Raw genomic sequence first — 23,099 nt, forward strand, 5'->3', positions numbered from 1 at the left:
CGTACAGTTTCTCTTACCAGCTCCGGTTGGGAGGCTGGTCCTCCAGAAAGAAGCTGCGGGCTTCACTGGGAGATTCGAGGCAGGTCAGAGATCACGGGTAAGAATTGCCGGGGAGACCTTCTTGTGGTGTTGGGCCACTCCAACCCGGACCGGGTGCCACGAGTCTGCACCAGAGTTGTGCAGACTCGTTGATTTTGCTGGAGTCTGTGGGTGAAAAAATCCGGTGTTCACTGGAGACAGTCTTTCCTTTGGAAGGCAGGGCAGGTCCTCGTCCCTTCCTTGGGGTGGTTACACCCCTTATTACGCCACCCCCAGTAGGAGGGGGGCATATGCCTAACTCTGGTTGGCTTGGTCCCCCATCTGCAAGATGGCGGGGAGTGAGAGTTGTGCTTCACCTTGCCTCCCTACCTGAGGGTTGGGGTTGGCAAAGGTGGGCACACCTCCCTTCCTCACCTGGTTCTCCCGCCCAAAGTGGGTTTCAGAACCGGTGGGGACCAGTAGCTGGAAGCAGCAAAAGGCCTGGTGAAACTCACACAGGCAGCAAGCCTTTGAAGCTTCCCCTTCGTGGGCTCTTCCCATCCTGGTGTAAGCGGCTTGGCACCTTCCAGGATGTGCATTGTTTCAGGATCCCCGAAAGCAGCAGGCTCTCGACCCTGGGGTCCAGAAACATGTCTGGTGGTGGCAGCTGGGGAGCAGCCACTCAGCCTGGCACTAGTGTTAAGTCATGTTTCAGGAGGCATCTCTAAGATGACCTCTGTGTGCAGTGTTCATTAAATCCCAAACTGGCATCAGTGTGGGTTTAATGTGCTGAGAAGTTTGATACCAAACTTCTCAGTTTTCAGTAAAGCCATTATGGAACTGTGGAAATCGTAATGACAAACTTCCAGCACAATATACTCTTAATGGCATTACTGCACTTACGTCTAAGAATTGGCTTAGACAATGTAGGAGTACGGGGCCCGTGCACCTGTACCCTGACCACTGGTATAGTGCTCACAGCTAGGGGGGGGGGGCTGATCTATGCAAGGGCAGTGGGTTGTAGGCATGGCACACAGGAATGTGTGCCATGTCGCCTTCATTTTGCAGGTTGCATCTTTTGGTGCAGAACAAAGGCAGTGTGAGTGTAAAGGTACAGGGCCTCTAAGGGTGGCACAGTAAGTGCTGCAGCCCTTGGAGGCCTTCCCTGGTCACAGTGCCCTGGATACTTGTGCTCCCATTTACCAGGGGCTGACCTGTGGGCAAAGAGTGACAATTGGGTTTGATCTTCAATGCCGTTTTAGGGAAAGAACATAGGTCCTTGGGTACCTGATTGGCAGGAGCCCAGGGCACACTCCGTCAAAGTATATCAGCAGTTGAGCAAAAAGTGGGTGCAACCATGCATATAGAGGGCACTTTCTCCCAATGAGTGCTCAAGAGTGACTGAGCCCAAGTAATTCTTGTGGCTCCGGACTAGGCATGAAGAGTCTGGTACCCCGATCTACTGAGCATGGCCATCGATTCTCCGATCAGACTGCCCCTTTGGGAGGATCTTCTGTCGCAGCAGATGGGGTCGCTTCTTCACCCAAACCTGTCCAGTCTCCACCTGTTTTCGTGGAGATTAAGCGGCGACCGTCGACAGCTTTCGACCTTCCGCTCGAAGTCTGGAATGTCATCTTGGCAGTCAGGCGTCCCTCCACTAAAGGGGTATACGCCTGTAGATGGAACAAGTTTGTGACACGGTACACCGCAAAGGCTATGGATCCCCTTTTTGCCCCTCTGTCAGAGGTCCTCTAGTACATACTTTCTTTTTCCCAGCGGGATTTTTCTCTGGGGACACTTAAAGGCTATCTTGCTGCTTTCTCTGCTTTTCGTCGGCTGCCAGATCGGCCATCCTTATTCAAGTCTCTTATTGTAAAAAGTTTCTTTAAAGCCATTACTCATCTTCCTACATTTCTTTTCATAATGCCCCAGTGGGACTTGAATCTTGTTCTCACATTTCTTGTGTGTGCTCCTTTTGAGCCTCTTCATAACTGTCCTCTTAAGCTCCTTACTTTGAAAACAGATTTCCTTATGGCCATCACCTCTGCTCACAGGGTGAGTGACCTGCAAGCTTTGTCTTCAAAGCCCCCTTTCTTCTCTGTGGATCCGGACAGAGCGGTGCTTAGAAAGAGGCCTTTGTTCCTTTCTAAAGGGGTTACATCTTTACATGTAGGACAATCTATCAACTTGTCTTGACCCTAAACGTGCGCTGTCATTCTACCTTGACCGCCCTAAAGATTTCCAGGTGGATGACCAACTCTTTATTGGATATGTGGGTTCCAAGAAAGGCGGGGCTATTCAATAACGTACCATCTCTCGATCGGTTGTCCTTTGCATAAAGATCTGCTATGTTTTAGGGAAGAAAGATCCTCCAGTGTGGCTGCATGCTCATTCCACTAGGGCTACGGCAGCAACCATTGCATTGGCACGTGGAGTCCCACTCCTTTATCTTCCAGGTGGCAACGCTGGCATCTCTGCACATGTTCATCAGACATTACTACCTGGACAGTCTAGTTCAGAGGGACAGCTATTTTTCTTGTTCGATCCTCCAGGACTTTTTAGTCTGAAATTAGTTTGCAGACCCTCCTCCGGGGATGGTATTGCTGGAGTATCTATTCCAAGGTAAGGAATCTACAACTGACTGTCTTTCAGATGAACAAGTTACTTACCTTCGGTAATGATGTATCTATAAGAGACACATAGGTTAGTTGTAGATTCCTTACCGCCCCACCCATCTCCGCTCTGCGAACTGACTTTTAAGGATAGGGACTCCTATCACAGGGTCCTAGTTTTGGTGCACCGGTGGTCCGTGTCATTTCGTGGCTCTGCGCTTCTGGCGTGGAAAGTTTTCAGAACTGACGTCAGTGCGCAGGGGTGGTGTCTAAGTAGGCACTGCGACGTCATCCCGGTGAAAACGGTGCCCCCTACCGGCGCGCAGTCGTCAAGCCCCCTACCGGCGCGCAGTCGACAAGCCCCCTACCGGCGCGCAGTCGACAAGCCCCCTACCGGCGCGCAGTCGACAAGCCACCTACCGGCGCGCAGTCGACAAGCCACCTACCGGCGCGCATGGGTATTGCTAAAAAAAATCTCCGGATACAATCTGATGCCTGGAGGAAATTCTAACGTAAATGATCTACAACTAACCTATGTCTGTTAGATACATCGTTGCCCTAAGTAAATAACTTGCTCTTTTATACTAAACCAATTGGTCAGAGTTCAGTCTTTGTGTGTGTGTGTGAGACATTACTTGCCTGTGTACAATAAATGATTAACACGACCCTCTGATGAAGCCTTACTGCTAGCCCACACTACCACAAATAAAGAGTAAGGTATTATCTACGTTTACCTCTGTAAGCCTTTGGTGATCCACTGGCCTTTGTGCACCCTATACCTTACTTTGGTTTAGTAAGTACAGAGCCAGCTTCCTACTCCCATGTACTCAAAATGGCTTCACTGCACTTAGTGTCCAAGAATGGACTAAGACATTGTAGGGGAATTTTCATGCAGCTATGCCCTCGCGTGTTGTAGTGTGTACCCTTCCTTAGAGCTGTAAGGCCTGCAAGGGGGGGGGGGGAGGGGGTGACTTACCTATGCCACAGGCAGTGGTGTGTAGGCATGGCACTCAGGAAGTTGTGCCATGCCGACTTAGTTTAGCTACACCTCAACACATAGCCTGCAGTGGCAGTGTGTTTATGTAAGACATGTGGTCCTTTAGGGTGACACAATACATGCTGCAGCCCTAAGGGACCCTCTCCGGTCACAAGGTCCTTTAAGCCACTGGTACATATTTTAAGGGGCTTATGAATGGCCAGAGGTGTGCCAATTCTACAGTTTTGGGAAAGAACACAGGCCCTGGGAACCGGATTGTCAGAGACCCAGGGCACACTTGGTCAAAGTGCATCAGAAATCTGGAAACTAGTTAAGGGGATAACCATGCAAAAAGGGGCACTTTCCTACAGGATTCTTATGAAGTGTCTGTGTGCCCCTGTGGATGACGGTGTACCAGATATTTGAAGGCATCTGAAGTCTCAGGAAACAGAAACAACATATCTTTTCCCCACTCAATGTTTTGAAAGTGTTACTCAGGAGTAGGACTTGCAGTGGGCCTTCTACACTTCTTTCGCCCTGCAGTTCATTAGTGCTCTCTCTAGTAAGTGGTCTGTCGAAGACCAGGACAGTGCAGGTGAGCGATACTACACTTGGTGCATCCTCAGTGTAAAGATTTTGGGCTATGCAGATTACTACAGTGAAAACGGTAACATGAACAGAACTAGTGGCTTGCATGTTTGGCTAGATGTAGGACGCAGCCTGCAGGTTTTACAGTCACATTTTCAGGTTACCAACCAGTCTGATGCTTGGAATAGTAAGCTGGGAATGTTGGCCATGGTTGAGCATTACGGAGCCATGAAGGCAGCTCAGGGAAATGGACCTTACATAGGCACAAAAGGAACATTCATTTTATTGGTTGAAGCTGCAATCTTAACATGATGCCTGTAATACAACTGAAACTTGCTTATTCTATTTCTTTCTCTGCATTTCTATTAAGTCCCCCATCTTTTCCAGTGTAACTCCCTTGGATGAGAGGTCATAAGAGGTGTAGGAACAGAGCAACAAGGTAGCATTAGCCTTAGAAGTCAGAACATGTATCCATTTTACCTTTACTTACTCATTGTAAAGGAAAAATGTCCCTGGATAGGTATTCTTCAGATTTCAGGATGACACATATCCTGCTCAAATCTCTCAGGTGTGTGAAGCATCTGTATGGCATTCATCCCTAGAAAACATGAGTGACCATAAAGCACACTCCAGCAAGAGAAGAACTCCACCTTTACCAATACATACCTCCAATCTTCCTTTCCTAGAGTGTCTTATTCCGTTACATTTTCACGGCCGGACATCTTGTTTGTAGAATACTGCCACTGTTGGAATCTGTGTTTGACACCTACGCATTCGCCTTCATAGTCTGGTAATGGCCTGGTGTGTGAACCTAAAGTTCTGAGAAGTATAGTATAGAAGACACTGGTGAATGTTTATTTATAAAGTTTTATATAGCGCGGACAAGATCCCGAGGTGTATCAGAGCGCTTTACAATAAGTTGGAAGAGAGGACAATATGAAATGTACACAGCAATTCTCTCTCTCCCCATATTAGTCTACTGTTAAGTGACATATCTATTACAAGATCTTACAGAATCCCTCCCTCTACATTAAAATGCGCACTCTTTACCCGATTTTGTCATTTAAAAAAATGGTTCATTACAAACAAAAATTATAAGCTATACTTTTACAATAATCAGATCACTGCAGTACTATCATTTCTCAGTTTAAGTCAGAAAAAAGCTTAAAATAGTTATCATCCACCCAAAATAGACAAAATATGTACTTAAAACATCATCAAAATATTTAACTGTTCAACAACCATAACATTAAATGTACGGCAAAGCAGGAAACTGGAAGAGGGTCCGACTCTAAGTATTATATTTCATGCAAAAATCAATTTTTAATATACAAATTGCAAACTAATGAAGAATAAATAATATACTATTTCTAAATGTTAACAGTGTAGCCTGGTGGTGCATGAGTGCCAAGCAGCAGGAGAACAGCCCTGCTCAGCCTAAAAGCCAGGCGAAGGGGAAGGTAGTTGCAAAGTACCCCTATGGTGCCATCTAATCGGTGACATGCAAGTGGAATAATCTTTTTTTTTTTTTTTTTTTTATTATGCGTTTTTATATAGCGCAGACTTTTCCCGAAGGTGTCAAGCGCGCTTCACAATAGGAACAGTAGTGAAACATGAGGAAAAATTACAAGTCAGCATGTTAGAAAAGCAAACGTTACGTTACATAAGCAATAGTGACAATTGTGCATGTATCGAAAGCAAACAAAATACAAGAGGTAGCAAACGATACGTTACAAGAGGAAAAAAAGTGACGTGTGTATGTTACAAAAGCGTACAAAGTACAAGTAGAGGTATAATAATGCACTAAATGGCAGATACTCAGAACACAAGAACAAACGTTACGTTACATGAGGCAATTGTGCATGTATCGAAAGCAAACAAAATACAAGAGGTAGCAAACGATTCATTACAAGAGGGAAAGTGACGTGTGCATATTACAAAGGAGTACACAATACAAGTAGAGGTATAATACTGCAATAAATGGCAGACTCTCAAACCACAAGAACACATTGGGAAGGCACTTCTATAGTCATGGAGAACAGAATTTCCTATAATGGAAGGACTTCCTTCAGATAATAGAGAGGTATAATGCTGCAATAATCTTGCAGATAGCACACTACTATTGCATGGCTGTATTCGCCTATACTGTGATATTGCGTGTCTGATGGTTGATGCTAGTACGTAGTTGAACTTTTCTATTTTTTTATTTTGCACCATCTTAAAGTGGTGTATCCATGGTTGGGCATGAGGTGATTTATTCTTGGTGCTTATTTTATGCACCTGCTTGGTCAGTGGCTGCTTTCCATTACTGTCTAAACTCTTGCCTATCTGCTGCATTGCTGATATTTTTCCTCTTCTTCCTTTCAGATGTCCAGTTCGCCGCTGCACAAGAAGCGTCGCGTGTCCGGGTCAGAGACAAAGACGGGTTCCAACTGCTCCTCTTCCATATCTGTAAAGACTGACCTGAGCACCCCTCCGGCCAACGTAAGTGAACCAATCTCTACTGACCTGGGCTTTGCTAGGGCAGGATAAATCTCACTGCTTCCAGGAGCCAGGCCTACACTGCTGGACATTTCATATAGGTTTATTTTATTTAGCCCACATGCCTTCTGCATATGCAAGGCTTCCATCCCTCATTGGTTCATTGGCCATCTAACACAGGTTCAGATGCACTCCCTGTTCAGCACTCATGGTCTTTCATGTTACATTGCAAAGACTTCCATCTCCCATAGGTCCATGTTCAGTAGTCCCAAACATTTAATGTTACATTGTACATTGGAAAGACTTCCATCTCCCATAGGTTCCTGCTCTGTACTTACAGGCTCCCCCTCCCATAGGTTCTGTTTCAGTGTATGAAGTCCTGTATATCTGTTAGCCATAGTGCTTCACCTCTCAGGGCTTTGTCAGTATACTCAGGCCTTAGTCTCACTTTGATACTGTCTATTACACACAAGCCTTTACTGTCCATGCATTCTACGTCCAGTACACTTGAGCGTCAGATAACCGTCCAGCGCACTTAGGCCTCCCACATTTCAGTACATTATAGAAAGTGAGCTGATATTGGAACTGTTTATTTTTGCTTCTTTTTTCCTACACCCTTTTGCTTGCCATTAGTTGTTTAAAAGAGGTGCATTTGCTTTTGTGAGCGCCAGGTTCTCTAGCATGGTATCACTCGTTAGTCGAAACATGTTGCAAGCATAACAATTGTGCCCTGCCAAAGCCACGTTTCTTTTCCAGGAAAGGTGTTTGTAGAAAAAGAATCTAGTTTTGCCTTCTTTGTGGAGACATCCAATACATTTCCGTTAAACACTCCTTTTTACTCCTGCCTACCTTAAATGCTAATGCTAGTTGCTAATATTCCGTGTCTCACTTGGCGTGTGTATATTCTGCTTCTTTTTGAAAAGATATCCTTTGTTGGGGAGGATGGGTTACATGTAGAGCTTCACTTTGTTTAAAAGAAAACAAATCGGCTGCTGCCCCAATGCTTTATTCCGGAGGGCCTTCGCCATGTCTTCACTTTTGGTATAGCGCTCCGTTAATCTTGGGAAGGGAGAAGGCTGTACTTGGCTCTAGGATGTGGCCTTTTTATCACAGGAAAACAGATGCAGCTCCAGACCGGAGGCTAGCCAGTATCTGCCCATTTCATTTTCATGCACTTAGTTTTGTAGGACGTGAAAGTATGTCCTCACTGATGTAAACCTTTGCTTTTCAAAGACTTCACTCTTAGAGTGCCAACCTGCTGCTGCTGCAAGAGCTGCACCGTACGTCTAATGCTCGTATTCTTGTTTTAAAGGGTATGGCTCGCAATGGGAATGACGCGGACATTGATGAAGGCCTCTACTCCCGGCAGCTGTAAGTATTTTACAACTATCTTGAGGCTGCTGCTGTGGCAGGACTGTCCGACCTCAAAATCTAGCTTTCTGTGCTCAGTAGACCGTAAGCAATGAATTAAGGTACATACAGGTACATGTTTTGTGGACTTGGCTGTGTTTCTTTGATTGCATACTTTCATGCAGACTGCATGTCGGTATTTGCACATCATCTGAGGGCTGCTAGGACAGTTGGCCTGGGTGGCGGTTGGGTGGTGGTTGGGTGGATGGTGTTTGAAATAGCCTCTAGCCCAGCACGCTCATCTCCATAGAACAGCTGTGTTCTCTTGCTCCCTGGTGACCAGGTCTGTTGGATGTCTGCTAAACTATTCTTCTATTAACAAGTGCTTTCCTATTTTATTAGGTACGTGCTGGGCCATGAGGCAATGAAGCGGATGCAGAACGCCACTGTCTTGGTCTCCGGCATGAGAGGCTTGGGTGTAGAAGTAGCCAAGAATATTATCCTTGGAGGAGTGAAGTCAGTCTGCATCCATGATCAAGGCAATGCAGAGTGGTCAGATCTCTCCTCCCAGGTAGGTGTGCATCCACCCGTAGTCTGCTGAGCGTTGCGGTCAAGAGAGAAATAGAAGTATAGCACAAATGCGAAGACCCGCTAACGCGCTGGAGAGGGGCTGAGCGCTACTTGGAATTGTCTTTGATTCTTTAGTAGTTCATATGTAAAATTAATTTGCTCATAAAAAGCTAATTTGAAACATCTCAGATGTGGAAAAAATATCAGAAGTTAAATATAGCCGTAAGGCCTTCCATTGTTGTGTGTGTATATGTGTATGTATGTGTGTATATGTATATATATATATATATATATATATATATATATATTGCACTACCTATTCCAGTACTTGCTCTGTGTACTCAGCTTTGGACATCAACAAAGGGTCAGTTGGCTTGGCCAGATCATTTGGGAAAAGTTGCCTGAGTGGGAGCAATCAGCACATGTGAAGGCAGTGACTTGGCTGATGATGTAAACACGATGAGCGTCATTAAAAGGCACTGTGAGGGGGTAGTACAGAGGGATGGCTAAGCGTCACTCCATAAAATTGTCAAAATATGCATTGTTTAATTTACGTTTTCGCCTCTTTAAGGGCCTTTCCTTTATTTTGCGCAGTACAGCAACAATCAGTATGACTTGTTTAATTGCTGGAAATATATAGGCATACTGTTTGTTTCAAGCAGATTGTTTGAGCAGAAGCAAACGTTTATTCAACTTTTTTAAGGCTTGAATAGAGGTGCTCCCAGAACATAGTTGTATCGTTTACCGTTACAGCTGCCTTATCACGGGTTGAGGCTGTTACAGTACCCTTTATCCCCTTTTGCAGCACATCTCCCTTAGTTCTGCAAACTTGGTATTTTAGTGTTCTAGTGTATAATATAAAATACCTATGTCATTGGTTTCTTTTTTATTTGTTGTATGTAGTTCTACTTGCGTGAAAATGATCTGGGCAAGAATAGAGCTGAGGTCTGCCACCCACGCCTTGCTGAGCTCAACAACTATGTACCGGTTTCCACTCACACCGGCCCGCTGACTGAAGATTTCCTTGTCAACTTCCAGGTACTGTTTATTTTTTCTTTAATACCAGTTGGGGTGCGTTGACTCTGTGTTGGTTTGGTGATATACGGCTGCCATGTCTCGAGTGAAATTTTATACGCCCAAACTCCATACTTTGCTCTGTCTCCTGGTAAGTTTTGACTACACGACTCCAGTACCATGTTTGTCTTCCTTGCCCTGCAGGTAGTTGTTCTCACCAACTCCTCCCTTGATGAGCAGTTACGAGTGGGCGATATCTGCCATGACAAATCTATCAAGTTCATTGTTGCGGACACCAGAGGTTTGTTTGGGTAAGAAGCAGCAATTACTCCCTGTTCTTCTGTAAGACCTTCTAATTTTTTGGTTTTTCGCAACCGGAAACATTCACTTGATTGGTTCTTCATGTTCTGTAATTTACTCAACCTCTGATGACATGGTCTGAAAAATGTACCTGCAGTTCCATGCGCTGCAAACTTAACTAAACACCAGTTTGTCTCTGTTCCATTGGACAGGGACTTCTTGAACTTTGCCAGCGCCGAGATAGAAAGTAGGGATTCAGGCAATCTGATACCAGTGAGGACACTGACCCAATGCTGATATTTCATGTTCGCATCTCACAAGGAATTCCTGTGCAATATGAAACCAGATTTGTCCCATACCACTGTCCCACCAGTGCAGGGACTCAACCACTGCCTTTTCTCTTCTATAGCCAGCTGTTCTGTGACTTTGGGGAGGATATGGTGGTGATGGACGTGAACGGGGAGCAGCCGCTGAGCGCCATGATCTCTATGATTACAAAGGTAAGAGTCTGCTTGACGGAGTGCAGTCTCAAACTTGTCATGAGACCGTGTCGTTGATCCCTCCTTCCCATAACACTTGTTTAATTTAAGGGGTTGAAACGTTTCAGTGTGGCTTAATTTACCTTTGTTATAATGCTACATATATTGTTTTGAAGGGTGGGGAACGCCTGTTTTGCAGCATTCTCCTATTACATTTTCTCCTGTGCATTATCATCCATTGTTGTCTGGGAATCTGTGAAATTGTTTGATTTTGGCTGTTGACTAAAGGCACAGCCAGCATGACTCGCTAGCATTTTAGTACAAAGTCGTCCGTATTCCAGTACATATGCAGCAGGAGGTTTGGTTTGCGGGCTGAGTGCTAGAAGTCAGGTGCTGAATATGAGGGAGCTGCCATATGCAGCAATGGGACTGATTGCTGTTGCAGGGCAAAAACCTGGCTTTATCTGGCCTTCTACCATAGGAAGACCAGGTTGTCAAAGTGAATGTTGGCAGCACAGTTGTATCTATGCATCTTTGAGGTTTTTTTGTGGGGGTTCTAGACCTGGGACAATACATAGTTTACATTATTTTCAAAATGAGAAAAATGGTTGTAATTAATGCTTGTACTTTGTTCTCAGAAGTAAGTAAAAAAAAATACACACCCTCCCATGGTATGGTAGAAACATCTGCTCAAGGTATGGCATAAACTAAACATTCGGGCATGAAAGACAGGTGCTTTTCTGAAGTGTAGAGCTCACTAAGTATAATATTGTGTAGAAGTACCAGAATCAATCCCAAAATACCTTTTCGCAAAGGCACACAGTGCCTCAGACGATTGTCTTCTACAGCTTAAAATAAGATTCCTCGTGTCTTGAAGAGAACAGAAAAGTCTGTCTGGGTTGAAGCGCAGATGGGTAAAGTCTAGCAAAAACAATCAACTCAAACTTTGAAGCATTACAGAGTAACACTAGGCTTTGTTCTACATAACCAATAGGAAGGAAATATGGCACAAATTGGTACAGGATATTTGCATACGCTTTTCCACCAATACAAAAAATAAGTTTGGTCATCAACAAGTGCTGTGCCATGCATGGCTATCCTCTTTATTGCACTGTACTAGTCTTGACAAACATGGTTCTTTCTTATCATGGCCATGTGGAAGTTGCCAGTGTTTCCGAAATTGTTGACGAGGGAGAAGCTCAATAAAATAAAAATGTATGGACATCATAAAGCAGGCTAGAAAGTTTTAGCTGTCAAGACCACCCTTTTCGAGAAATACATTTGATATAACCCCCACCCCTGTCTTTATTATTTTTCATGCCTAGCATTACATTCATCCTCATCCTGTCAGTATTGAGCTACAACAGGTGAAAAGGTTTCATGCCCTTGGGATTGTAGTTGGGCCACTCTGGATTATAAATAAGACACGATGGGGTGTGCAAACAATTTAGCTGTCCTACTCCTTGATTACCAAGCCACTAGACATTGAGCGTAGAGATTATTTGATAATAAGAGGCAATGTTAGCACAGGATGGCCATGTCTCTAGTAATGGCCTTTGTAATAAGCTCCATAACTACAAACGTACACAAGACACTACTGTTAGGATATTTAGTCTTGAAGGAAAGCTTTGGTAGACCAGATAGTTTTAAGTGGATAGTTTGACATTACTTGCTCTTTACATCCTCCTCCACTGAGATGAGAGTGCTGTATAATTGAGGTACAAAATGAACGTTTGTGCTCCAGAAGACCGTGCTAAACTCTGACAAAAGTTTTGTAGTTTGAAAATATTCTTGCTCCCTCTACGCTGCCTAATCTCCCATGTCCCATCCGTTAGCCACACCACTCATTTGCATGATCCCGAAGCCTCCACTAATGACCACACTAAACCCCATCAATGTATTCTATCTCAAAGAAACTAAAGCAAATGCATGGAATTATGTCCTTGATCGGACAAGACTAATACCAATAAACACCAGTAGCCAACAACCATTAGATTATCCACTAATCTTGGGTTCAGGAGCAGCGTACTCCCAGGCTTAAAGCGCTTCAATGTGTAGTAAGTGTTATACAATTACAACCATTTTGGTGGCCGATTTGTAAGCCAACACGCCAGAGTAAGCATCTGCTATCTTCAGTTTTTAATGATATTTTCTGATGTGTAGAAGTTCTATCAGATCACATCACATGCTGGAACCTCTTGCAGCACTAGAACTACAGGAAATGTCGATCAGGATGACTTTAGAGACGATAGCGGGCCAAATTGAGCAGGAATTACCCCCAGCAAGGAGAAACTACAGAAGCCATGCGAAAAGGACATGACAAGGCTGGGCTCAGTACTGCACACATCAGGGTTCTCTATAAATTTGGCCAAATCTCTCCCACTCTAGCAACCAAGATAACCTTTCTAGCGGAAACACAAGATTTCCACTGGCATCCCCGAGAGGCACATGGGAGGAAGATATAGGGTGGGCTTTATACGATGTTCTTATTATACACAGGGCTTATTTAACACCAAAACAGCCCAACCACTACTTCTCTCAAGCACACCTAAGCTGTACCCGAAGCCAGTTGGTCTCTGCAGATCTACTACACATTTTGTGTTCTTGACCTGCCTTATCCTTTTACTGGCTCTCCATCACACAAGGTTACTTAACACCAACATTAATACGTGGGAGGATAGCTCCCTTTCCATATTCAGACGAAGGAAGCTGCACTAGTGAGGGCGCGGTTTGCTGGCATAGCCCTCCTGCTCGCTGAGAGTCCTCAACCTATAGTGGAGGGCGGAACGGGCACCACCAGAGACAGTGGCACAGGGCAATGCGGAAATAGACGAAGGCCGATGGGGCGGCGCTACAATACGAGGAAGTCTGGCACCTGCGTAAGCCACCCGTCTCTGCACCCTGGGATACTTTCCTTGACTACTTAAAGCAACTCAACACAGCAATGACCTCCTATGTGCCCTACACAGAGGACAGCAGTATTCACTCTCTAGAGCGATAGGCCAGAGCCACTGCTTGCTGCCCTATGTGTCCCCTTCTCATTTACCGCTGGGTCCCCCGGCTAGCTCTCCCCCACCCCAGAAGTTTGTCATTTGCTACTTTGGTTCAGAGATGCTGTGTAGTTACATGAACCACAGACCCACTCGAGACCTGCAGCATGACATGGCTGAAACCTAGCTCTGGCCATACCAGTTCATCCGCTGTGCTGTACACGTGGTCCCTTCCTAATCCTAGTAACATTTCCCCCCTCGCCCTCCCTCCCCATTTGCGGGCTCAACCCCAGTTAACAGAGTGGAATTATTGCACACATTCGATCAGCATTCACACCTCCGTATGTTCATACTAATGCATTTTGATGGTTGAGCCTCCCGATTCACAAACATATAGTTGCTCTACTACCCAACTTGTAGTTATTGCAAATGTTTTTGTGCCATTGCTCTTTGTTTGAATACAAATCCCTATTAAAAACAAATGTGATAAAAAAAAAAACATTTTTAGAGGTGGACCTTAAAACATAATTAGCAATGGTATACCCCACTGCAAGGAGGGTCCAAGTCATACTATCACAGGTTCGCCTCTACCAGATGTAACTCTCGGCAAAACTATGAGGGATGATTGCCTTGCATCCACCTCCTTCTGAACTCGAGTACACACAAAACCATTGCCAAAGTGGTTAAACAATCCATGATCACTGGCAGTGTGTACAATCTAGTGGATGCAATAGCCCAAGTATTCAGTGGACTGATGTGGTGGAGTGCAGTAAACCTGTGAATGGGAATGCCTTTCACATCTCCTCTACCGCAAACCATCATTACCTCTGGTACCTCACACATAGGGCTGGTAGGACATCGGTACAACCTTGCCAGAGTGATCAGCCAGTTGTCAGTTTGAGTGGCCAGCCAGGGGTGGCATAATACTTGCTGCAGCCCCTGGTAGGCCTTGGTTACGCCTATGCCCTGAGTACCTAGGGTACACTTCTATAGGGGCTGATAAGGTGAGCCAATTCCCAATTGTGGATGTACCTAGAGTACATGGTGTGAATTTAGAGAGTGCATCTGGGCTGTGGGTCTGATTAGCAGGCCCACAGCCACTTCTAAGTCGAAAACCAGTAAAGCAAAAGCAAAAAGTGGGGGTGACCACAGGAAGCAGACCCTACTCTCCTACACCGCGGAATCGCTCCAGGCTCCTCAAATGAGTTAAATAAAGCGGTCAATAACGGTGCTATCTGGGGGCAGAAAGTTTTGTAGAAAATTGCTGTAAATCCATCTGGTCCCGGGGCCTTGGCCAACTTAAGGCGCGAGATCGCTGAAATCACCTCCTCGGGACGAATCTTACCGTCCCGGTGTTCCGCTTGGTCCTTCGACAAGGCCGGGAGGGAGACAGACTCTAGAAATGCCTCACTGTCTGTGAGATCGAGCCGCGCCCCTGCATAGAGGGAAGTATAAAAGTCGCTAAAGGCCTTCGCTATGTCACCGTCGTCAGTGGCACGCTCCCCATCCCATGTGGAAATCTCTTGTACCTTGTGTCGCTGTTGAATTTCCCAGAGTGCTCGTCCCAACTGGCGCCCGCACCTATCCCCCCCCAGTGTAGTACATGTGCCTTATCCTCAATGCCGCAAATTCAGCCCTGTCCTGATCTAAGGCAGCCAACTGCTGTCGTGTTTGGCGAAGCTGCCTCCACACCCGAGGCGCACCTGTCCTCTGGTGCATCTGCTCTAGCTCCCTCGTTCGCAGCGTCAGTTCCTCGCGTTTGCGAGCCCTCTCCGAGTTTTCCGCTGCCGAGACCGCGATAAACTCACCGCGTAGTACTGCCTTGAGCGCCGCCCAGTGTGTAGCCAGAGATCTAAGGTGTGATTATGTGATAGGTAGTCTTTAATAACTCCATTGATTCTCTCTACAGTGTCCTAGCAAAGTATCGCGCAATCTCCAGCAGCGCCCAGCTCTAGTCACAGGTGGGAAAGAGAACACCGCAGACAACGGTGCATGGTCGGAAAGCGCCGCAGCACCTATCTCTACCTCTGTCACCAGTGCTCTAAGTGATGTGGAGGATAAAAAGTAATTCAGTCTCGTATAGGTTTTATGGGCATTAGAGTAATAGGAATAGTCCCGGACGAAAGCTGCGCCGGAGATCAACTATCCCCATCTCCTCCATTCTGGCCAACCCCTCTCGGGATAAGGTTCCTGACTGCGTGGTGCACTGCACTGCCCTGACCTATCCAATAGGTTGTCAAATACCAAGTATAGGTCCCCCCCCCCCCCCCCCCCCCCCCCCCGATCAGAATATGCCTATCTGGTGTTGCAGCTGCCTCAGTAAGTTCCTGATGAAAAAATCTCTCCTGTCCCTCGTTTGGTGCATAAACTGAGCTGACTGTGAAGGAGGTGTCCCCCAGGGAAAAGCTATAGGAGGGCAGTCTACCTCGTGTTTCAGCTACTTTCCTCCCTACCCTCCCCCTAAAGTGCTGGGCCACCAAAATCGCCACCCCTGCCATCGTAGTGGGCCCTGAGGAGAAGAGCTGAAGCCGGAAGCAACGCGACGTCATCCTAAAGCAATCCTTGGCCTGGAGATGCGTTTCCTGAAGTAGGCAAATATCAGCCTTAGAGTACTCCAGGAACGAGAGAGAGGGGTTGGCCTAACGGCTAAGGCGCTCGACCTCGGACCTGGGGATCTGGGTTCGAGTCTCTGTAACGACGCCAAAAAACCCCCGTGATTCTGGGTAAATCACCTAATCTCCCCGTGACTAAAATGAAAGTGTGTCCTCATGTAACGTAACTGGTGCTATGTAAAGCTCTCTGATAACTGATTCGGTTCGGTTCTAGTTCGCGCTATATAAAACTCTGCAAAAAAAGAATAAGGGCTTGGGATCAACACGGGCAGCTAGACATATCACTTATAAAATTGTATATCATTTTTGGGGCACTAAAAGCTTTTCAGAACCAGGTTCTGGAAAAAACTTTACAGATAATGTACAACACTACATCAATGTTTTATCTCATAACCATGGGGGCGGGGGGGGGGGCAGTATCATACTCACTCTCACTATTGGCGTATAACATGGGAATGGGACGTCGCAAAAGATATTTTACAAACGGCAAATCATATCCCAGGAGGGAAAAAAGCACGCAAGCTGGAAAACCTTTTGCATTCATGACTGGGGAAAAAAACAACCTGTAGTAGTGGCACTTTTCCAACATGTTATGTTATGTTATATATTTTCTTTTATAGCGCTCGGCTACTCAAAAAGAGTGTCCCGGCGCTTTTATTGAGAACCTGTATCAAGGTAACACAACACAGCAATAAAAACAGATCAACAAAACAAAGAAACAGGATAGACAGCCTAAGAGGCAAAAAGCCAGGTTTTAAGGCCCTTCCTAAAGGTAAGCAGATTAGTGGCACCACGTAGAGCTAGAGGCAAAGTATTCCACAGCTGTGGCGCTAGCAACCTAAAGGAGCGGCCTCCAATACGAGCCCTTTTTACTCGCGGGACCACCGCAAGAAACAAAGATTCAGATCTTAGAGATCGGGCCGGGTGATAAAAGGCAAGTCTCCTTTGGAGGTATTGTGCTCCCACAGCATGAAGAGCCTTATAGGTCAAGGTCAAGGCCTTGAAAACTATCCGCTTCCGGATAGGCAGCCAATGGAGCGACTGCAGAAGGCTGGCAGCACTGGCTCGCCTGTTCAGCCCATAAATCGCCCTCTCAGCCGAGTTCTGGACGACTTGCATCCGCTGCAAAAGATATTCCGGCAGGCCCAGATAAAGGACGTTGGAATAATCCAATCTTGAACCAATCAAGGCCTGCACTGTCATCTTCCTGTGCTCCTCTGAAAGTAGAGGCAGAAACTTCCGGAGCATCTTGAGGAGACCGAAGCAAGTACCCGTTAGACCGAGGATCTGAGATCTTAACGTCAGACCCTTATCCATCTTGACCCCCAAGTTCTTAGCCAACTGGGACGAGCAAGACGGGGGGGGGGGGGGGGGGGACATGTTTACAGGCCACCATGCCTGCCAATCCGGGTCCGAAGGACAGCCGAAAAAGAGTACCTCAGATTTATCTGAGTTGCACTTGAGGCTGTTCAGCTGGAACCATTTAAAAACAGCCCCAAGGCACTCACGGATACTCTCTCCATCGAAATCTTCTCCTTTCCTACACGAAAAGAGGAGCTGGGTGTCATCGGCATAAGATACGATCTGGGCCCCAAAGGACTCAGCCAATGCCGCCAAAGGGGTCATAAAGATGTTAGAGTCTGGCTCAACACAGAACCCTGCGGAACTCCGACTCCCAGTGGCGGTATCATGGCCGAGCTAGGTGAGGCCCAGATAGTTTGTTGGCGGCCAGCCAGAAATGATCTAAACCAGCTGTACACCGTCCCCCTCAGACCGATCTCATGGAGTCTGGCGAGGAGACCCTCATGGGGGACGGTGTCAAAGGCCGCCGACAGATCCAACATGACAAGCATGGCTTTACCCCCGAGTCCAGTGCCTCTTTGATGGCTTCAGACACCTCCAGAAGCGCCGTCTCGGTGCTCAGATTTGGGCGGAAGCCAGATTGAGTAGAGTGCAGTACATTATGAGATTCCAGAAAGTTGGAAAGCACAATATGCACATGCTTCTCCAGAATCTTCGTGAGCGCAGGGAGGAGAGAGATAGGCCTATAGTTGGCCAGGACTTCCGAATCGAGACCAGGCTTCTTAAGCAAAGGGATGACCATTGCCTGCTTCCAGGCCTGCGGAACCACACCCTGACTCAAAGAGATTCAGAAGTGGGTTCACCAGCGGATTTATGACTTCCGCCATTTTTGCCAGGAATTTGGCCGGGCATGGGTCAAGAGGCGACCCAGATTTAAGATTGCCCATAAATGCCAGTGAAGCAGGAACTGAAATAGATGGAAAAGCTACCAAGACTGGACCCAAAGGGGCCTGTAAAACTGATCCATCTTCGGGACTGGCTGGTACAGCCGCCGCCAACCGAGGAAAGGAATCTTGGATCAGCTTTATCTTGTTGGTAAAGAAATTTGCAAGATCGGAAGCCCAGGACTCCGAAGGAGCAGCCTGAGTAGCGTTAGATCGAGGGGCCGTAAATTCCCTGACAATTGTAAAGATCTCTTTACAGGAATTAGATGCGGCCTCAATCCTCCTTGCAAAATAGCCTTTTTTCTCCAGGAGGATATCCCGATGATAGATTTTAACCGCTAGCCTATAGGCATGCCTTGCCTCAGGGTCGTACTGTGAGCGCCAGGCTCTTTCAGCTACCTTCGAGAGACCGACAGCGCTTCAGTAAACCAAGGAGCAGAGACCCGCTTAGATGTTCATCGATCGAGGGGCCATCACTGAGGCTAGATCGTTTAGCCTATCCAATAGCCATGCTTGCAGGGAGTCCCAAGTCCCTCTCCAGATCTCCCGTGAGGGGGCAAGGATGGTCCAGAGCAGCCTGCGCTAGCATGTCTGGCGTCACCCGATGATAAGCCCTAGGAGCACGTCCCTGCTGCTTAGGAGCGGAGCTAGATGGTTTCAAAGTGCCCCGTATCTGAAATTTGGCCAGTCTATGGTCTGACCAGAGCACTGGTAAAAGAGCCATCACCTCCAAAGGGGACGTAGAAACGACCTGATCTAGGGTATGGCCCTTATCGTGCGTTGGTCCAAGGAGATAAGGGACAAAGCCAAGAGGGGCCTTAATATCAAACAATTTGGTTGTATCAGGGTCCAATCGCTCATCCATATGGAAATTAAAATCCCCGGCCAGGACACAATGTTCAGCTTTCAAGGCCAACACCGAGATTACCGACTGGAGCTCATCAAAAAAGGCACCGGCCGGTTTAGGTGGCCTATAAACTAAGAGGCCTTTAAAGGATTGATGAGGCGCCAATGTGATAGAGAAGGCAAGGGATTCAGACCCTGTAATGCCCTCCATGGGCAGAATAGCGCATGTGGCGCATTTATTCACCACCACTGCCACTCCGCCCCCCCCCCCCCCTTCGATCTATCCTGCCTAAAAATATTGTAGTCAGGGGGAATAGCTATAGCTATATCAGGGTTCGAGAATTCCCCCAGCCAAGTCTCCGTCAGCATCAGACAGAGCGGCTTTTCCGTCACCAAAAGGTCATAAATATCCAACGCATGTCTACGTGCTGATCTCGTGTTTAAAAGCAAACCAAGATACTTCACACAGTCGATCTCTCTGTTTGGTCGAGAGGCCGGGGCAAAGCTGGGGGACCATCCACACCCAGGACATCGACTCTTGCCCCTATAACGACCGGGAAAAACTCTGTAACAGCCACAGGACCTCTTTTGCAAAGATCGTAACTCAAGCGATGTGTAGCGCAGCGTGACAGGCGCAGAGGTTAACAGACGCGATGGTAGAGCCCCACCCGCCGTTCCGCTCGCCTCCGGGACGCTGACGGGCGCAGACGGGCTGGACTCTGGCGTGACTCCGGCGGTGATCCGGCGTTCCTGCTGCGCATGACCGCTGCGCGTAGACATGACTTCCTTTAAGAGGAGGTTGGTCGCCTTATCCGCTAGAGCGTGCACCCCACAGCCAACGTCCTACCCTCACCCAATATGGCCGCTACAAAGCGAAGCTGCCGATACTTCAACCACAAGGGAACCGGGACCCGCCAAGCGCGGTGAAAATACCTATTAGAGTGCAGGTAAGGGGAGTGCCCCGTAAAAACAGGGGAAAGAAATAAAATAAAATTGGATACAAACAATACCGACGCTATAAATACAAGGCCTTTTGGCCTTAAAAAGTTAGTTTTACTCGGTTCCGACAGAGAGAAGTCGAGACCGCATCCGAACCCAATGGCGGAAAAAAACAATCTGGGGATGGAGCCGATGCCCATGCGCACTGTAGTCCAGGGGAGGAGCCACCTATCTCAGGATACTTCGAAGACTCTTCCAGGACAACAATGTGCGATCATCCGGACCCAACACTAGGCGGCGATCTAATGCTAAGATATGAATGTTAGCAGCCCTACATGCCAAGAACAGATGCATACTGGTAAGTAGCATATTCAATACAAAACGAGGATACAATTAAAAGTGCCGCAGTAATTTGTTATAATAGCGCCAGGACTACACACAAGGCAGCGAAGCGCTCCGCACAGGTCTCTTGTCCGCTGGTCAGCAGGACATTGTATGGCTAACATTAGGGGAAGCCAGAGGTAGACCTCATCGCAACACCAGAAAACACAAAATGCCAATACTTTGCATACAAACACTATTAACTTTAGCCGCTAGAGAAGCCCCTGTCAATAAGCTTCTTCAGGATATTTATATACACCTTTGTCCCATACTCCACCCCAGCAGTTCTACTGGATTTCCAAATCTCCAACATGCCAAAGCTTCTCTTTGCTCTGAAATGACCTTAACCTTTTGAAAGGACCAATCCTAGGATCCTGCTGCAGAAGCACTGCAGGGGAGAAACACAACCTCTCAGCTGTGTTCAGTTTTTCTTCCTCATGCTATGCATGTAGCATATCTCCTAAATTGTACAAGAGAGATATATCGACCTCCTTTTTAACGCATGTGCCTATGAAGAAACTATGGTACATGCAGTATTCCTCAGCTGAGCTCAATTCTGTTTTGCTTCCTCATGCTATGCATGTAGCTTGTCTCCTAAATTGTACAAGGGAGATATATCGACCTCCTTTTGAACACATGTGCCTATGATGAAACTATTTAAAGCAGAATTTCTCTTGGACCATCAGCAAGATTTTCCCTTGGAATACAGTTATTTTAACTTTAAGGCCCTAGAATTTGGATGACATGATTGCATCTCACATATATCATCCCCATTCGAGTGGATGCTTGTAATGAAAACCATACTCTGCTAGAATAAAGAAACAGCTGATATGCTTATTTGTCTTTCATGTAGATCTCCAGTAGTTGTGCCTTAGTAGTTTACCACTTAACCTACTTCTTACTCCCCTTGGGTTTTAGGGGTGGGGGGGGGAATCATTGTTGTCATTTCACCAGCCACAGATAAGCATTTGCGTTTCCTCTACCTTTGGAAAGGCACCTCATAATTGATTACAATCATTTTATCCTTTTCCTGCATGATAACTTTTAATGCAAATGAAAATACATTTTTATACAAATTGGCACTATCTTGATCATGTTGGGTCCTTGTGTCCTGGAGGTGCAGCTCTCATGATTGTTGCTCAGCACCACCACTGTATGCTGGTTAAAAGCTCTGCATGTGCAGCTGTGCTTAATGTATATCTTGCTAACCGATGTCCTTGCAAAATCTGTCCTTGGGCCTCAACTTCATCAGTACTGTCCTCGACAGGACTGACCGAGTAATTGGCCTAGTGTAGGTTTAGTCTACGATCAGTAAGTCTAGGCAGGTGTGCCTCTTAGAGGCCATCCATGGTCACAGGCAAGTATATTGTGCATACATTAATTTGAGCTGCCCTGATAATCAAACTAAAGTTCATCCGGCTCTACTCTGTCCACTTTTCATAGGAGATCTTGGGTTTAATCTTTCTCTAACCAGTCTTTTAAACTGCCTGTTAGCAGATCCAGTTCTGTAACTCTATGAAAGCACAGTCCAATCCTGTCTGACTCAAGCTCATTGAGATCAGTTTCCCCTTCATTACTTGTGCTCTAAATGAGGGCTGCAACGGACCTGGAACCTGCCACCGCTTGCATACCACCACACTTCTATTCAAATCTTTCTGTGATCCTTGCCAGGATCCAGATGGCTTATTCAACTGAGTATGTGAATCTATGGAAGATTCCGGAAATGAGTGGAAGTGTACCTAAGCTAATTTACTGGTTGATTCCCATGTAAAAGGTGTTAATTTTCTGTTTAGCAAAATAGCTGCTGTAGCCTAGATGACCGATCTCTCGAAAGTTTTTATTTGTTTTCATGGATGCAGTCCAGAAATTTTTTCAATTCAGTGCTTTTTGTTTTCAGGATAATGCTGGGGTGGTTACATGCCTGGATGAGGCCCGCCATGGGTTTGAAAGTGGTGATTTTGTTACCTTTACAGAGATCCATGGAATGGATGAGCTGAATAAATGTGAACCAGTGGAGATCAAAGTTTTGGGTAAGATGTACACTGTGCATTGTGACTGGGCTGTTGACCTGTATTGCCACATACATTGTCCTTACATTTTGGCTTGGTTCTAGATTCTCGCTTTGACTGGCTTTACTAAGCTGTAAAAAATGTCATTTGCAGTAAGCAAAGTTGAAACTAGAGTGGGAATTAGGGATGTGAGTTTAAAAAAACTAACTATTTTGGGACATCTGCTGGGGGGGTTCTCCTATAGACTGGTTTTTGTCCTAACAAAAACAAAAAAAACTCCCCATAAGCTGGTGATTTGTTGACCAACCTGCATTCTCAAGACTCCCTGGATGAAATGCTTTTCCTTAAGTTATTAAATCCTTGATTCTTTTGGAGATTGCATAATTCTAGTTTGCTGCCAGCGAAATAGTCTTCCTAATCCTGTGGAAGGACTTCGGGATGTTATTGAAAACACTTTTTTTGGGGGGTATATTTTTCGTTAGCATGATTTAAGACTCAAAATAATATGCTCTGAAAGATTTGGGCTGTCTCAATTAGTATCTATTTTTTGCTAGAAGGCTGCCCCTTCCCATGAGACTGTGGTATGGTGAATGATTCTGGCTCCCTGTTTCAGTGCAGTTATTACATGGGTATTTAAATTTCTCTTAAATAAGGGGCAGTGTCAACCCAAGGATTTTAGGTTTATCTC

General features: G+C 46.2%; 1 protein-coding gene across 4 annotated transcripts in view; it reads left to right on the top strand.

Annotated features, from left to right (window-relative positions):
• The window catches only part of UBA1 (ubiquitin like modifier activating enzyme 1), a 194,197-nt gene that overhangs the window by 90,234 nt on the left and 80,864 nt on the right, over window positions 1-23,099 (top strand). For all 4 annotated transcript variants that reach the window (XM_078664659.1, XM_078664660.1, XM_078664662.1 and 1 more), the window contains exons 2-8: window positions 6,562-6,678; window positions 7,988-8,046; window positions 8,428-8,596; window positions 9,499-9,633; window positions 9,814-9,920; window positions 10,319-10,409; window positions 22,300-22,432. In XM_078664659.1, coding sequence (XP_078520785.1) covers window positions 6,562-6,678; window positions 7,988-8,046; window positions 8,428-8,596; window positions 9,499-9,633; window positions 9,814-9,920; window positions 10,319-10,409; window positions 22,300-22,432 — 811 coding nt within the window. The remainder of the gene's footprint in view (window positions 1-6,561; window positions 6,679-7,987; window positions 8,047-8,427; window positions 8,597-9,498; window positions 9,634-9,813; window positions 9,921-10,318; window positions 10,410-22,299; window positions 22,433-23,099) is intronic.

Source organism: Lissotriton helveticus, chromosome 10 (genome assembly GCF_964261635.1).
Source record: "Lissotriton helveticus chromosome 10, aLisHel1.1, whole genome shotgun sequence".
In the NCBI taxonomy this organism is placed as follows: domain Eukaryota; kingdom Metazoa; phylum Chordata; class Amphibia; order Caudata; family Salamandridae; genus Lissotriton; species Lissotriton helveticus.